General features: G+C 37.2%; 1 protein-coding gene across 1 annotated transcript in view; it reads right to left on the bottom strand.

The window, feature by feature from the left end:
• Nucleotides 1-10,780: 10,780 nt before the first annotated feature.
• MOB1B (MOB kinase activator 1B) overlaps nucleotides 10,781-16,836 on the bottom strand; it is a 52,151-nt gene continuing 46,095 nt past the window's right edge. Inside the window, exons 4-6 of the mRNA XM_024754107.1 lie at nucleotides 15,834-15,967; nucleotides 13,618-13,781; nucleotides 10,781-11,030 (exon numbers count right to left, since the gene is read on the bottom strand). Of these exons, the coding sequence (XP_024609875.1) occupies nucleotides 10,953-11,030; nucleotides 13,618-13,781; nucleotides 15,834-15,967 (376 nt within the window). The 3' untranslated portion in view covers nucleotides 10,781-10,952. The remainder of the gene's footprint in view (nucleotides 11,031-13,617; nucleotides 13,782-15,833; nucleotides 15,968-16,836) is intronic.

Genomic DNA, 16,836 nt, shown 5'->3' with positions numbered 1-16,836 from the left:
CTCTGCCCAGAAGGCCGTGGCAGGGAGGGTTCCCTGAATCTTGTGGGAATCCGGGCGGGTGCCCAAGGTCGAAAAGCGCTCGAGGGTAGAGGTCGCGCCACCTGCCCTCGTCACCAGGAGTGGGCCGGGCTTTGGGGAACTCGTTTGTCCCGTGGGGTTTGTGGGTTCTGAGCGTCTGGACCGAATTGGTTGAACTTGAAACTTTGAACTTGTCAGGGTTGAGGCAGTGAGTAGTAGAAAAACCAAACGGATTACCCTGTGTTCTCAGCCTGGAGGCTATCATCAGGCCAGGTGGCGCTGGGAATGTATTGCAGTCTTACTGTGTGCCAGACATTATTTTGAACGTTTTTCATTGGTTAACTAGCAATCAAGTGCCAGAGATCCTACCGTTAGCCCCATTTATCAGTGAGGAAACAGGCACTGAGGAGGGATTTTGAAAGTCTCAAAGTCAGTGTGAGTGGAACTGGGATGGGAATTGAAGTATTCAGATGCCACACCACAGGAAGCCTTTTCTGATCTCTCATATCCTGATTTGGATGCCCCATTTATGCTGAAGGGGAGAAGGTGCCACCCCCAAATTTGCCACTTTGGCATATTACTTTGAATTAAATAAGGACACTCTGACCATCCTTTGTTCCTCCTGAAGGCAGGGGCTAACTCTCCCATATAAAAGTTACCTTCCCTGTACCAGGAGGGTAGAAGGCAACCTATTGCCAGACTGGGAATTTAGGGCAGAGAAGACTGGATAAATAAACCTTGTTACTGTTTCAACAATTTACTACACCAGGCCCAAACCCCTTCGTCTTGTCAATTCATCACAAATTTATTGTTTTTTTGTCTAAAGGATATAAAAGCTTCCTGCTTTAGTCATTTCATTGAGTCTTACATTTTTATGGGGCCCCCGTATGTAATTAAATGTTTTTCTCCTGTTAATTTTATGTCAACTTCATTATTAGACCAGCACCTAAAGAGGGAAAATTTCTCTGCCCCACAATGCTGTGAAGAAGTTACCACACTGGGTAGGTTTCTGTTCAGCATGACTATAAGCTTAATTAAATCTGCATACCCTACACCTAGCTCATAGTTAACAAATGTATGTTGAATCTTTGAATGCCTACTTATGTGCCATGTCCTCTGCTAGATGACTCATCTAGCTGGGGACAAATGCAGTGTAGAAATGCCCAGAGGAATTTGTTTTTAATCACAGTAAAGACCTAGTAAACAGGCCACTCCCCAGTCTAGAAGTTCCCAAGTTCAAATTGTCTACATAAACCATAGGCCCTATTATTCTTTCCTACCTTACAACCAACATCAGACCTGAAATGCATCAAAAGGTGGAGTAAGAAGAAGGGGGTAAATGGTGAATCTGTTCTCAGAAATAGAAGGCAGAAATCAAAATGTGATTCCATGGGGAACTCTAGGATGAAAACAGAAAAAATCATTTTTTGTAAATTCCCTATTTCATTATGGTAGTATTTTATGTATATTACTTTTGTTTATCCCCACAGTAATTAGTAGCAGGGTCCTTGAAATGAAAAAGGCCTGAATACTTGTCATGGGGATGGCAAGGAAGCTGGGGAAGCTACTAGGTTTTTGTTTTGTTTTATTATATTTTGGTCCCACTGAGCAGATTGCGGGATCTTAGTTCCCCAACCAGGGATCAAGCCCAGGCCCCCAGCAGTGGAAGCTCGAAGTCCTAACCACTGGACTGCCAGGGAATTCCTGCTACTAGGTATTATATTCCACACACAAACTTGGGGGAAAAAAAACATGTAATGGTAAGGGTTTTTGCAGCTACTGAGAGAGTAATAAGGCAAGGTAAGTCTCTGAGACCTTCAACAGGAGGAAAGTGGAACTCAGTAAGTCCCATGTGGATCTGACAAAGATGTTTGGGGTTGAGGATTAGAAATCTCCAAGTGTGGTTCCCCCTCCACCAAACCAAACCAGACAAAAACCAACTAAACAAAAACAAAAACCACAAAAGAAGTACTTGTATAGTGCAGTGACTGAGAGTTTAAGCACTGGAAAATTAAAGACTGGTTTCAAATCCCAGTTCTGCCAGTGTCTGGCTGTGAGAACTTGAGTTCCTCCAAGCTGAAGAGTGTACCTCAAAAATACAAATGGGGAAACAGGAAACCTAGCTCTTTTGACATCAATTTCAGCATAATTTCCCATTATGGCGCATAACCAGTTGATGACACAAGAAAGAGACTAGAGAAAAGCACTCTCAAAAGTATCTCCCTGATTTTTGTCCACAATCCCTTATCTGAAACTCTTGTAGTCAACTCTGTTTCAGAATTTAAAAAATTTTGGAATTTACGGGACTTCCCTGGTGGCGCAGTGGATAAGACTCTGCGCTCCCAATGCAGGGGCCTTGGGTTCAATCCTTGTTCAGGGAACTAGATCCCACATGCATGCCACAACTAAGAGTTCACATGCCACAACTAAGGAGCCCACCTGCCACAACTAGGGAGCCCACCTGCCACAACTAAGACCCGGCACAACCAAGTAAATAATTTTTTTTTAACTTTGGAATTTAGAAAAGAAATATAGTTATATACCACATATATTATGTAACCATTCCTCACCCTCCTGCAAAAGTGTTAAGTACACTAACATTTTGCAGTGAAACATATTTTCACATTAAGTAGAATAAAGGCTATTAACCTCAGATCAGGTTAAGTTTGCAGTGAATTCAAGAAAATACTTTGTTTTCTGAGCGTTTCAGAGTTTGGAATTACAGATAAAAGACAAGGTATTAGAGCAGGGGTCCCCAACCCCCTGTTAGAAACCCGGCTGCAAAGCAGGAGGTGAATGGCAGGTGAGCGAGGGAAGCTTCATCTGCCACTCCCCATCACTCCCCATTGCTCACATTACCGCCTGAACCCCACCCCCGCTCCCCCCGCCCCCTGTCCGTGGAAAAATTGTCTTCCACAAAACCGGTCCCTGGTGCCAAAAAGGCTGGGGACCTCTGTATTAGAGCACTCAATCAGGTGTGAGCATGCTACCATCTTAACCCTTCCTTGCCAGAAATTTTACTACTCCTTCAATTTAGGAATTCCTTTTCTCCAGCGGGAATGCTGGTATAACTAAAGAATGAGACAGGGTCTCCTAACTGATAACATACAAGTTTATTAAGAAAACTCTAGGGATTTCCCTGGTGGTCCAGTGGCTAAGACTCCGAGCTCCCAATGCAGGGGGCCCGGGTTCGATCTCTGGTCAGGGAACTAGATCCCACACGCCCCAAATAAGAGCCCGCATGCGCAACTAAAAAAAAAAAAAATTTCCGCGTGCCGCAACTAAGACCCGGCACAGCCAAATAAATAAATAAATAAAACTCTAAACCAACTGAGAAAATGAGAACAAAGGCTGAAAAAATAAGAGGTCTTGAACATTGATAAGTAGTGGTTACACGGCCCCTGCATTTGTGTACACCAACCCAACAACTTCTGTAAAAGGATGTTTATCAACTTAATAAACTTGCTTATAAATTTCTACTTGCAACCTTCATTACTACCTAGAAAACAGAAGGATGCAGAAGCCATCATAACAGCAAGATTGGGAGAGTGCTTCCAGCAAGTCTGAAGTGTGACAGCAAAATAAGATACTAGCAGGGCATAGGAGCAAGCCAGCAGCCCTATATAGCTCCTTAGCAAAGGAACATATATTTTGCTGCATGCTTGTAAAGGCGAACTTAAGTCATCAAGAAAACATGACACTGTAATCATTATGCTGTTCGTAACAGTATCTATGAAGCATGGCTGTTTAAGCATTAAAGAAATAATTTAGAACGTTTGTTACCAAAATGCATCATTCCATACAATATTATATAGTAAAGAACCATATAAATTCAGTACAGTAGAAGCAAATGAATCTAATTAGCAAAACAGTTAATTTTTATATGTGTATATTTCTTTACATACAGTAGACGCTTTGTACGTACTATATATGCATAATAACATTTTTTTTTTTTTTGCTGTACGCGGGCCTCTCACTGTTGTGGCCTCTCCCGCTGCGGAACACAGGCTCCGGACGCGCAGGATCAGCGGCCATGGCTCACGGGCCCAGCCGCTCCACGGCATGTGGGATCTTCCCGGACCGGGGCACGAACCCGCGTCCCCTGCATCAGCAGGGAGACTCTCAACCACTGTGCCACCAGGGAAGCCCTAACAAGGTATTCTTTATTAAAGCATGCAGGCACAGTCCACATCAGCATGGACTAGCATTTTCTACTCCTAGTCTTCATCTCAAATACCAATTAGTGACACTGGGCAACTATGGCTACTACCATCAAAATATTCTCAACCTAATGGTCTAAACACAATTTCCTCTAAACATAAATACCTCTAAATAATGATACTCTAAGAATACTCTAAAATACACATTTCCTTTTGGAACTTAGGTATCAGGGTAAAATGAGGATTCTCCCATACTGTTTATTCTTTAATGGTCTGTAATGAAGACAAAATATTAGATAAAAGCTTAATGGAAAGGTGAACAAATAATTATTTTGCTAATTATTCTCATGGTAATAGTACATTTAAAGAAAATAAACAAAACCACTGGCCTCAAGGTCAAGCATATTTGGGTTTTCACACCCTAGTGCTAATCAGTGACTTCTATAATTTCTAAACTTTAGTTTTCTAGTATAGAAGACACTGAGCCACTAACTTCCAGGGTTGTTGTATTATAAAAAATAATGCCTAACAAGTTTTAAATGTTCAACATATTTCATATACCTTCAATATTTCTCTAGGAATCTGTACAGTGTGGGAACACCTACAGCAAAAATAAACAGTAATGCAAAGTCAGGATTCATGGCCAAACATAACTATTTATTATTTTTTTAAATAGACATTCAGTTTCTTCCTTTAAAGAAAAAAAACCCTAGAATTTAAATATTTCCAATCCCATGACATACAAGTCTGTATACATTATTTACATCTCTCAATTAAAACATATTACAGATTTTCTGACATTCAGTATCCCCTTTTATTTTTTAGTTCTTACCACACTACATGGTTTGTGGGATCTTAGTTCCCTGACCAGGGATAGAACTTGGGCCTCCAGCAGTGAAAGCGCCAAGTCTTAACCACTGAACTGCCAGGGAATTCCCTCAGTATCCCCTTTTAAAACAAAAACGAGAAAACAGTTGAAGTCTGATCAAAAGTAACTACAATTTGAGTAATCTTGGCACAGTTTACAATATAGCCCCCATGTTGCATTTCATGTTTTAGATTCAGCTACTTTAATAGAGAGAAATTGTCCATCTCCATTAGAGCAGGATCCTGTCTTACTCATTCTCTGCAACAGTTGCACAGTGTGAATGCTGCCTCACGCTTCCATTTATGGCACTGGCAGTATTCTGGTTTTGTCCTCAGAAATGATTCTATTAAAACTTTAAGTATTCTCATGTTTATTGTATTCTCTCTCAACCTAGATCTCGTGATGCTGTTCCTACATAATTTTTAGTAATAATGTATAGGGAAAGTTCAAATAAAACAAATTTAAGTTTTCCCCACAAGATTAGTGTCCTTACCACCCTAGTAATGCATGTACAAAAATAACAAATACAATTTAGTGGCTGTAAAAAACTATTTCCCCTAAAAACAGTTATCTCTGCAGAACAATTTAAGGAGAAAAGTGTTCTTAAAATGAAAATGCAAGAATCTATTTTACAACTTGCACAATTAAGTAAACAAAATAAAAATGAAAACCTGCAAACCTGTAAGAAACACCCACACATATAAGAATTTAATAATATATAACAGAAATTAAATATTAATAAAAGATTTAAATTTATATCTCTAGTAATCTCAGCTTCAGTGATGTAGTTTAAAGAAAGCTATCAACCAAAACCAACCAAAAATGCTTATGTAAATTGTATCATCCAACACTTCAGGTGCAACCTATGTATTGACAGCAATCACTTCAGAATCACTAACAGTGAGGACCTATATAATCAATCTGTTTTGTTTTTCGTCTGTGTGTGTGTGTGTCTGTGTGTGTTGTGAGATAGGGGAGAGAGGAGTATATGGAAAGTCAACACCAGTAAGGAAGTAATTTACCTCCAAGGAGAAGGAGATGACAAGTAAACATAAGCTTGGAAAGGCCAGTAATTTCACTATCTTTGAGGATTCTAATCCAAATTTTTCTATTGTGTAGTATTATATGCAGAAAAGGAAATTTGTATCACACTTGCAAAACTGAGAGTACTCAGTATTTTAATCTGTATTTTCTCTCTTTTGTCAAAATTTAAGTTATCAGTTCAGCTACAAGTGGCAGACATGGAGCACGGTTTTATACCTTCAAAATGAATTTTTCTCTATAATTAGCCCATTAGGAGAGCCTCAAAAATTCAAATTGTCTGCAGTCAGAATTGTTATTATATCTTAAAATTAAACTTTTCCATTAAATCATGAAATAGCTTTAGCTCTAAACAGTTATCTCATATACCATTAAACTGACAGCTCAACAACTGTAATTCCTATGGTGAAACAATATTATGACAAAATGCTGATATTTAAATCATTTTAGGAGTGGTCCGTATAGATCTAGAATAGTGTTTCTAGGAATTGGTATATTCTTTAATATCCCAGATAAGTTTCAAAATAAGTTAAGTTTTCCTCTTGGTATGCAGTGACATTTTCAAATATACTTCTTGTCTCATATCTTTTAAAAAGACATTCAAAATGTTAAAGTTATAAATCACATATGAAATGATTATACAATTTGAAATATTTTACTGTGACACACAGACTTAAATTCAGCATAATTAATATATAAACTGTATTCCAATTTCTTTTTACAATGATCTCCAGTCTTTAAATTCAAATTGTTCATTTGCGTGAAAATAAGTTTAAAGAAAAAAGCATGGAGGTAAAGCCTGCTGCTTCCTTAAGCTACTTCTATCTTAAATATTGGATCCATTTTTTTTTTAATATACCTTCAATCAAAACTACCCTACAGTACTCAAGATATAATCCAAAAGTTATCAGGAAAATGGACCAAAAATAGAAAATAAGAAGACGACTTTGGTTTTTTAAACTATTATATTTAACTGTAAGGTAATTAAACTAAATTAAAAAAATAAAACTTGTACATCCAAACAATACTGCCTACTTCAAAGCAGTGACATCAGGAAACTATTTTTTTGTTAAATGATGTTACAAATCAGTGCTCAAAACATTCTCTTCTGCAAATTCAGAGCCTATGGCATATTCTTTTGAACTTCCTTAATAGTTTAGTTCCAAGAAAACAGCCAAAGTAGAGTTGTTTTGGTGAATGAGATAGGTCATATTAAGCTTCCAGAAAAGTTTTCGGTGCAACTGAAATGATAAAACAGATTTTCTTGCATAGTCACAAACCAATTCTCAAGGCATCGCTGAAAGTGTTCTAGAAACATTACACCTTTGCAGCATAGCTGGAATAAGTAGTGCTCCCAAAGAAACTACTCTGAAGATCAACTCTCATTTGAGATGTTCAAGGTATGACATATTTATCTTAAAAGGAAGTCCTACAACTTAATAATTTTATCTCACATCTTTTACCATTTCAGTGGTTATCAAAAACTCTCTCAGAGAGGGTGTACACAAAGGTATAAAAGAAATCTGTCATTTTGCTATTTTCCCCTAAGCAAGGAAAATGCTAATACATAAAATGCAGTGTGGTGCTTACATGTAAAATATAAATATCCACATTATCGGTAATTCCTGAATATAAGAGATTGTAGTGCTTTATCTTTCCTGATAAGCCAGGCAGTACCTCAGTCTGCGACATATTATACACTAAACATATCTTTTCCTACTTAATTTTATGCTGAACAGTTAGCATTTAAAAATGACAAAGGTAGGAAGAGATAGCAATCTAAAATCTTTCAATTTAAGGTAAACTGACCTCCAAAGCCTCTACCAGCTAACACATACTTAATGTTTTAGTGCAGCCTAGTGCCATGGTTTTTATGGGAAACAGAATAATCAAGCCAGTAAATGAAAGCCAGTAGCACCACCTACAGCGAATGGAAAGATTTTCACTCTGTTATTAATTTCTCTCCACCACCATTACACCGTCATTTAAAAGAATTACTAAAACTTGCTTCCTATCAACATTTAACCAAAGCTTTGTGACAATACTATGTTAACTTACTACTTTATATTTTATGCTTTCATCAGCAGATGAGAAAACCAACTTCTGCTTTATATCTCTGTATGAAGAGCAGGGGGGGAAATCATTATCCTGGTTATTTACAAATTAAGAAATCTGGAAAGAATCCAATAGACATTTATAAGCAAACTATGTTGTAAAACCAAGATTTGATCCTTATTTTATAAAAGGCATCTTACTAATGCTCCTGGGAACCAAACGAATCAAAGCAGCTTTTTATTAAGTCAGTTATTTCTCACATGCTCTGGTGTTTCCCTATTTGCAGCCATGTAACACCATGCACAAAGCCAGGCCTCTTCCTGGGAGAATGTCTCTACTTTGTTACCATATATATACACATACATATTTCCTTACTTCCCAATACCTCTGTTTAAAGGAATACTCAGAAGCAGGCACCTGAGATTCTGGCACAGTGATAAGAAACTCCTATCTACATAGAGTGGAAAAGTAAGTCCGACTACTAAACATTAATTTATAATAACATTTGTACAGTGTACTACTGTATAAGGCTTAAATGAGCAAAAACAATGTTTCACTTGTCTCTCCACACTTGGCTATTGCAACCCCTTTATTACTAGGTTGATATGAAGTCAAATGCAGTATTGGAAGACTATTTGAATAATATGTTTCATCTTCCTAAATAGATGGTACCCCAAATCACTAGATGCCAGATTTTGTTTCTGAATCAACCCACAGTGGCTGATATTATATATTTGGAAACTAAAAGATTTGTTTTAAGGAAATCAGCTAGTTCTCATTGCAGTTTATAAATAAGTATGACCAATGAATGTCCAATATATTTGCCTCTGCCAGGCTCTCCTGTTACTTTCTACTGTTGGTACTTGGAGAATGATTGCTAGAAATGAGAAAAAGGCAGTTCCTACTGATCATAATTGTAATGGCAGTAAATTGTATCACTATTCTACTTGTTAATGGCAAAAACAAACTGATTTCATTTTAGATTCTTTTCTACTGTTTTTAGTCTATACAATTTCAGAGTAAGATTTCTATTCTACAAGGAAAAAGGTATATATTCCTAACAAAGGAAGAGTATATATTTCTAACTGAAGGAAACAGATTTACCAGAAATGACAAAATTAAAACTGGAAGTCTAAAAAGGATATTTTGCAAGAGTAAAACTGAAGTGAAAAATGTTAACATTTATTTTAAAAACTAAGGTTCTGGGGGCTTCCCTGGTGGCGCAGTGGTTGAGAGTCCACCTGCCGATGCAGGGGACATGGGTTCATGCCCAGGTCCGGGAAGATCCCACGTGCCGCGGAGCGGCTGGGCCCGTGAGCCATGGCCGCTGAGCCTACGCGTCCAGAACCTGTGCTCCGCAACGGGAGAGGCCGCAACAGTGAGAGGCCCGCGTACCGCAAAAAAAAAAAAAACTAAGTTTCTGAACTTTTTACTTATGGGAATAGTTCACCAGAAAGTCATAGCAAAAAAAAAAAAAAATGTAAAACTTAATTACTACTTTAGCACTTTCATTATCTGATATCACTGCAAAGAAAGATTTCCTTTCACAGTGGAAAAATCAGAAGTCAGAATGTTTCAAGTTGGGCCTATAACAAGTAAAGAAGGTACTGTATCATTTTAAAATGACAAACACCAGCTCCATTCACTGAATGGAAATGCTGTAAAGTGATCAATTTCCCCAAAGTCCTTAAATTCCATGTTTATGTCTATATCTAAAATTAGTAATTTATTTTTAACTTCTCATGGAAGTTGATTCCTAAAAGGAAGTCTCTAAGACTTTGCTTACAAGATATTGATTAAAATATTCATGCCATTCTATTCAAGAGTTTTGAGAAAGGACTTTCTTGAACTTGACTCCCTGTACTTAATCCCATCTATAATGCACCATTCAAACTAACCCCCCTGCAAACAAACACACACTCCTATCACCTCCTCTTCAAAGCAGAAGGGGATTCTGCAGATTTATGGCTCATTTGGCAATTGCTAAGAAACCTCACAGTTCAGCATCATCTCTGAAGATGGCAAACCTATATATAACCTGAATTTTTACACCTACAGTGCAGTTAACATCTAGAAAGAAGCCAAAATGTAATCGGTATTACATTTCAACATCTTCAAGTTTCAATATCACAGATATCAAGAGATGGAAAAGACCTGCTTGTAGAACTTTAAGCATCTGTTGAACAGAATTACTATCAATATCAAAAATAATTAAGAAATACTAATTTTTTATGCTCTACATGCACACCTTTACAAACTGTGTTTCTTTAATGTAGTAAAAGCTGGAGATCACCAATTTAGGTAAACTATGGCTTTTATCAATAGGTATTTTGAAACATGCATCAGTAAGTGCCCTGGGTAGTAATCCTAATATTGTTTCAAGCCCTGTTCAGTTCTATGTCTGTGCTTTGCACCTCAGAAATGAGCCTGCCAAGGCACTTAAAAACATAAGACTTTTGGGGACTTCAAAAATCAACCACAATTTACACAATGGAGAACCCCCATCCATCAGCAATCCAATCAATAAGCATTTCTTTCAACATATAGTATTATCAAAAATTCCCCAAGTTAGGAAAAATACTGTATGCCACTAAGACAAAATTTACCCCTATCAACTGAATAGAGAATGGTTCTTGCCTTCCTCTAGCCATAGTATATGGTTTCATTTATTCAGAATAAAGAAAAAGGAACCCAAACAAGCCCCCCAAACCTAACATAAAAACAACCAAGATAAAAATAAAATAAAACAAAATCCAAATGCACTCCACACAGCTTCATTTGAGGAATAATTTGCACACATCTGCATTGTTTTATCTGTCCTTTGAGGTGAGTTTTTCGATCAGTTCCTGGAGTGGTGCAAGTTCTCTTCTGTCAATAAGGTTGAATTCCTATGTATGACAAAGGCAGAAGAAATAGCAGAAACATTATTTACATCTCATTCCAAAACAGATTTCCATTAACATTTGTTGGAAATTAGCTTTTAAAGTAAATAAAAGTCAAATCTTTTTTTGAAGAAAACTTTTTCTATTCCCTACCTCTATGTCTTACGCAAATCACTTAACCACTTCTGATATTATATTTTACATCTGTAATAATATTAGGGTAAATTACCTCATAAGATTATTATGGGGACTAAGTGTGATACTGTATGTTAACCACTTCATGTAATCCCTGGCACAAAGTAAACGCTCAATAAATGGGAGTTGCTGCTTCCTGTTAAAAGGAATAACCAGGGCACCATTTAGATATAGTCAACCAAGCAGGGATCAAAAAAAATCTCAGGCAAATTTCAGCATTATATGAAGAGTAAAAAAGTTAGTTTATGTTATTAACTAACATATCTGCAAGCTACCATATAATGTGGTATGAGAATAACATGAATAATGTGGAGTCCATAAATGATAATTAAATCCTGTAAAGAACAAATAAGAAAGCCTGGATTTAAATTGTGCTTCTTTAGAAGTTCTACCACTGTCATTCTGAAATTCAATTATGAATAGATTTCCCCTGAACTATAAATTATAAGGCTAATAAAAAGTGGCTGTTCGCGGAGCGGCTAGGCCCGTGAGCCATGGCCGCTGAGCCTGCGCGTCAGGCTCCGCAGCGGGAGAGGCCACAACAGCGAGAGGCCCACGTAACGCAAAAAAAAAAAAAAAAAAAAGCTGTTGATACTTCTGATCTTTTGATATTCTGCCACAGTGGGGCATTCTGAGGTCACAATTTCACCCATTTATTAGCATCCATCACGTGCCAAGCACTGCAGTAAGTACCAGGAAGGCATTAAGGGGCACTCAATAGCAAGTCTACCACTAAGACTTGCGGGGTCTGGACCAATAGCACAAATGGATATATATCACATGACTAAATTACTGTATTTTACATTAAGCTAATATATTGTTATATATGTTCGATTCTCCTACCTTAACAAACACACCATAGTAGCCAGGAAAGCAGATTCAAATTTAGAATTCTTAAGACTCCTCAGTCTACACTGGAAAGTAGTGACATGAGGAGAGCCAGTCCCTGGCCCTCAGCAAACCTCCCTGATCTACCAAACCACAGCTCCATCCTGTATTTCAATGGGTCTCACATGCAGGAGTGTGGACACCCTGACAGGCTTATAAAGGCAATGTCCACACACACCAACAGCTGCCATCTGGCTATCCTTTAGGTCTGGCTATCAGAGATATGACCTTCCCTTAAAAGTAAAGACCAAAGGAAAAGATCCATGCAAACCCTGGCAATACACTTGAGACCATGTGGGTAGGGAGTTCTGAATCTCAGGTATCCAAGCACATACCAGAAGGGATCTATGTAGGTATGTTCTTGGCCCTATGGACTTCTCACTCCATGCAGGAGTATGGGCAAGGGCCAGAGCAGAACTTCTAAATTGTGAGGCCCAGGGCAGAGGCCACTCTCACTCAAAGAAGCGGTAATACTGTATAACTAATGGACCCACCTTTAAGAAGGTCACAGTGTCCTGAGATGTAACTAGGCTCAGATGTGGTAAATGCAACATATCAATACCTTACTATTTTGCTAGGAGTTGGGAGATACAGTGTACTTTAAGATCATATAATAAAGTAAAACTAGTAAACCTTCTGGTGGGAGAATATCCTCTCCCAAACCACTAAAACCTCAAGCAATCATGTTCTGCCTAAACCAAAGCACAGATGCAAATTTTAGGATAACATTTTGTTTCTATTGGTGTCTATAGATGGGATACCATAGTAAAATAATTGCTCAGGGCAACAGTTTTGGCAAGTTACTATCTCCTAAAATTTGTTTATATAGGTGAAATTAAGATACAAAATGTGTATCCCCATTATGAGGAGTGTGTATAGAGGGAAAATAAACACATTTTTCTTTGTGGAGATGGGGCATGGGAAAGGTATTTATAAGTTTATGCCCACAGATATACAAAAACAACACAGATTCAAGCTTTGGACTTCTCCTGCCTACCATCTCCCTTCTCCAAACTCTACCGAAAAACAGCTGCTCAGCTTCTGCATTTCTACCTCTTTTTCACTCCTACCTTTTAGTTCTCTAATTATTATAGCAGGACAAGAATAGCCTCACTCCTTTTAGTCTACATCTCTAAGGCCCATTCTCTGAGAAATAAAGAGAGAAGGAAGAGGAGGTCAACTAAGGATTCAGAGCAAAAGTTAATGGACCTGGCTTCCCTGGTGGCGCAGTGGTTGAGAGTCCGCCTGCCGATGCAGGGGACATGGGTTCGTGCCCTGGTCCGGGAAGATCCCACATGCCATGGAGTGGCTGGGCCCATCAGCCATGGCCGCTGAGCCTGCGCTCCGCAATGGGAGAGGCCAGGGTACCACAAAAAAAAATAAAAAAAAGAGGATGAAGACTAGAGAGATATAGCAAATTTTATCCTGACAGTATGGATGTAGTATTCACCTCATAACTCTGTAGATAACTGCTTTTTCTGAGCAAAAAAGATCTCCTAATCCAACTTACCTGGACAAAAAAAATAAAGTGCTTGAAAGATGTATTGAGATGTGCTTCCTCCTGCAGCTGGATCACAGGGTCAAAATGCTGATGATAAATGTGAGCATAAACCCTAAAGAGGCGTTTGAGTATAGTTTTTGCCACAGACATGAAATTCTTCGGAAACGGGACACCTAGTAAATAGATAAACAACCCCCTCTATTAACAAGAAGAGAACAAGGCATTATCAGCAAATGGCAATATAAATTACCTAGACAAGGCTGAAAATAAGAAGTATTTATGAATTACTACTTAAAATACCCATTGTACTTTTCAAAAGTTCTCAACATATCATGAATGAAAATAAACTTCAATGCTTCTATGGAATAAGAATTTGTCTTCAGTTTAGCCCTTTAGGCCTCTAATATACCACCACTTTACCAAAATGAAACAAATAAATGTCTAAGATGGTAATGGAGCTAAAATGCATATTCAGATCCTCAGGTTTCTTATGCTGAACACAAATAATGTATCACTATGTTTAGTTTTGTTTAAAATGCCTGCAATACATTTTCAGATTTTTTTCTATGGAAATTATTTCATTACTACACCAGGTCTACATTTACCCTGAAATTAGCTGCAGTCTCTGCTCAATTAGACTTGTTTTATGAATTAGAGCACTTTTACAGCATTAAATACAAAACTAGAAAAATACAAAAGTCTACATCCTTTGTTAAAGTGGCTAAATGATCCAGATTGGCAAAACACAAGGCAAATACTGGTACTACTGGGTTCAATGTCATCACATTGCCTACTGCCCATTTAAAAATATTATAGATCACAAGAAAACGTAAGACATTTTGGGGTACATAAGTGTCTCCCAAAATGAAGGGACACTATATAAAATAGTATGCTTACATTACACACTTCAAAAATGTCAGTGTCATGAAAAGACCAAAAAAGCCTGAGAAATACACATATTCCACATTAAAGAGGGCTAAAGAGACATGACACTGAATGAAAACAAATGTCAAAGATTTTCTTTTGCTCTAAAGGATATTATTGGGAAATTTTGAAAAATCTGAATAAGATTTGTAAATTAGACAGTAGTATTGTACTGGTGTTAATTTCCTGATTCTGACAGTTATACTGTGATTTTTCTAAGGAAATACACATTGAAGCACATACAGATAAAGGTCCATCATAATTGCAACTTACTCTCAAACAGTTCAGGAAAAAGAAAAGAATGTGGAGTGGGGAAGGAGGGAGAGAGAGAGAGAAAGCAAATGTGTTAAAATGTTGGCAACTAAAAAATCTGGAAGAAGGATACATACGGATTGTTTGCACAATTCTTACAAATTTTCTAGAAGCCTGAAATCGGGATAAAAGTTAAAAATTATATTATGAAGATAAAAGATAAGATGAGGGCACTTATCCCAAACCATTACTATGTATAGAAGTAATGCAGTCTTGAAAAATAGACCTTTTATTACAAAGGCTCCAAAGTAGTTAAAGCATTCAATGAATGTGTTTAAAACAAGCCATAACAACAGCAACTATTTACATTGCTGTCTCCTCCACTATATCCTTCTCCCCAAAACTAAAAAAGCATAAAATACAGTCAAAAAGTTGAAAAAGAGCAAATTCTTAATTTTTTCAGAAAACACAGTTGTAAGGAATTTGACACAGTAAAGTCATATGAACTGTCTAAATGTAAATAATTTCCACTTGAAAGGTCAGCCCTTTAAAAGGTCAGCATATATAAAAGTCACTCAGTTGATAACAGGCCAACCTGTCAAATCTTGTTTTCTTCTCACCTAGCCTGATTTCACAGCCAGCAAGGTTCACACCATGGGTCATGAATACAAATGCCCTCTTTGCCACAAATATAAGGTAAAACTGTTTTGAAGTCATATAAACTCCCTTCCTAAACAAGAAATGGATATGACTGCAGCAGATGATACTGGCTGCTTACCCAATGACCAGTCTCTTTTTTCCCTAACACAGGCCAGATTTGTTACTATCCAAGATATACCGATCTTCTTACTGTTTAAAATTATAGGGAGGTTTACCTAATGTTCATGATAAACTTGGTATGAAAAAGACAGACACTTTCAAGTACATAAGATTAGCAATATTTTGATAGGTGTGGTAATTTAACATGGTTCCTGGAATAGAGAGGCAATAAGCCCTAGAAACGCATGAAATTAGATAAATCATGATGGATCCCAGTTAAACAATTATACCGATTTTTGATGGAAATAATGTCTCATCATCCAACTGGTCCTGAACCCAAGTCATCAGGTAATCAATGTACTTTGGTGCAGAGCACTTAATAGGCTTCTTTATGTTTGTTCCATCTGCCCAATGATACTCATATCTGTATTGGAAAGATAAAAAGTACACAGGACATCAGTGTATACCTATATATAATGTGTAAGTTTTTATATTACATATATATGTTTATTAGGAATGTATTCAGGATGTATTTTAATCTCTTCCTCCAAAAAAAGATTTTTTGCATTTGGCACTTAAATTTAGCATTTTAAAATTGCTATTGGACTATTTTGCATTTATCAGGATACAAACTAAGCAGATCCCACCAAACCCATTTTTTGTGAGCTTTCCTTCATACATAGCAGTTATATTTTAGAATCACACATAGTATAAACTGCTATAGTAGAAACCCTAAGTTTACTTCCCACTTCTATGATGACCATCTTTAATCTTTATGATTATTGTTTTCTTCCTCAAAAAGCGTTTCTCCTTACGCAGTACAATTCTTTTTAACTTGGGGCTTTAAATTTTGGGTTAAGACTAGAGAATGACATGGAAGCATCTAAGTAAGATTAATGAAAAAGAGAATGATTCAATATTTGAGTACATTTGGTTGAGGAGCTAAATATGCCTTTGAGGAAAATTGGCAACCCAAATAAAGATGCCTATAGTATCTAGGTATTAACCAGACACTAGCCTTTGGTATAATAAACATTTAATGTGCACCTACCATGTGAGTAATACTGTGTCAAGGAATACTGTTCTTGAACAACGGACACTAAAATGAAAGACACTTGAACAACGGACACTAAAATGAAAGACACTTTCCCTGTTCTCAAGGAAAAAGACTAGTGGAGAAGACAGACTTGTAAATTAGTATGTAAAAACAGTACAACAGAATGCTAATGGAGTTAATTAAACAAACACACACATATACAACCACAACCTGATTTTTATTTTTTTTTTTTTTTT

This window comes from Neophocaena asiaeorientalis, unplaced genomic scaffold (assembly GCF_003031525.2).
Source record: "Neophocaena asiaeorientalis asiaeorientalis breed wild unplaced genomic scaffold, Neophocaena_asiaeorientalis_V1.1 scaffold148, whole genome shotgun sequence".
NCBI classification, from domain to species: domain Eukaryota; kingdom Metazoa; phylum Chordata; class Mammalia; order Artiodactyla; family Phocoenidae; genus Neophocaena; species Neophocaena asiaeorientalis.
The sequence above is the reverse complement of the archived record's forward strand: the minus strand, read 5'-3'. Positions and strand labels throughout refer to the sequence as shown.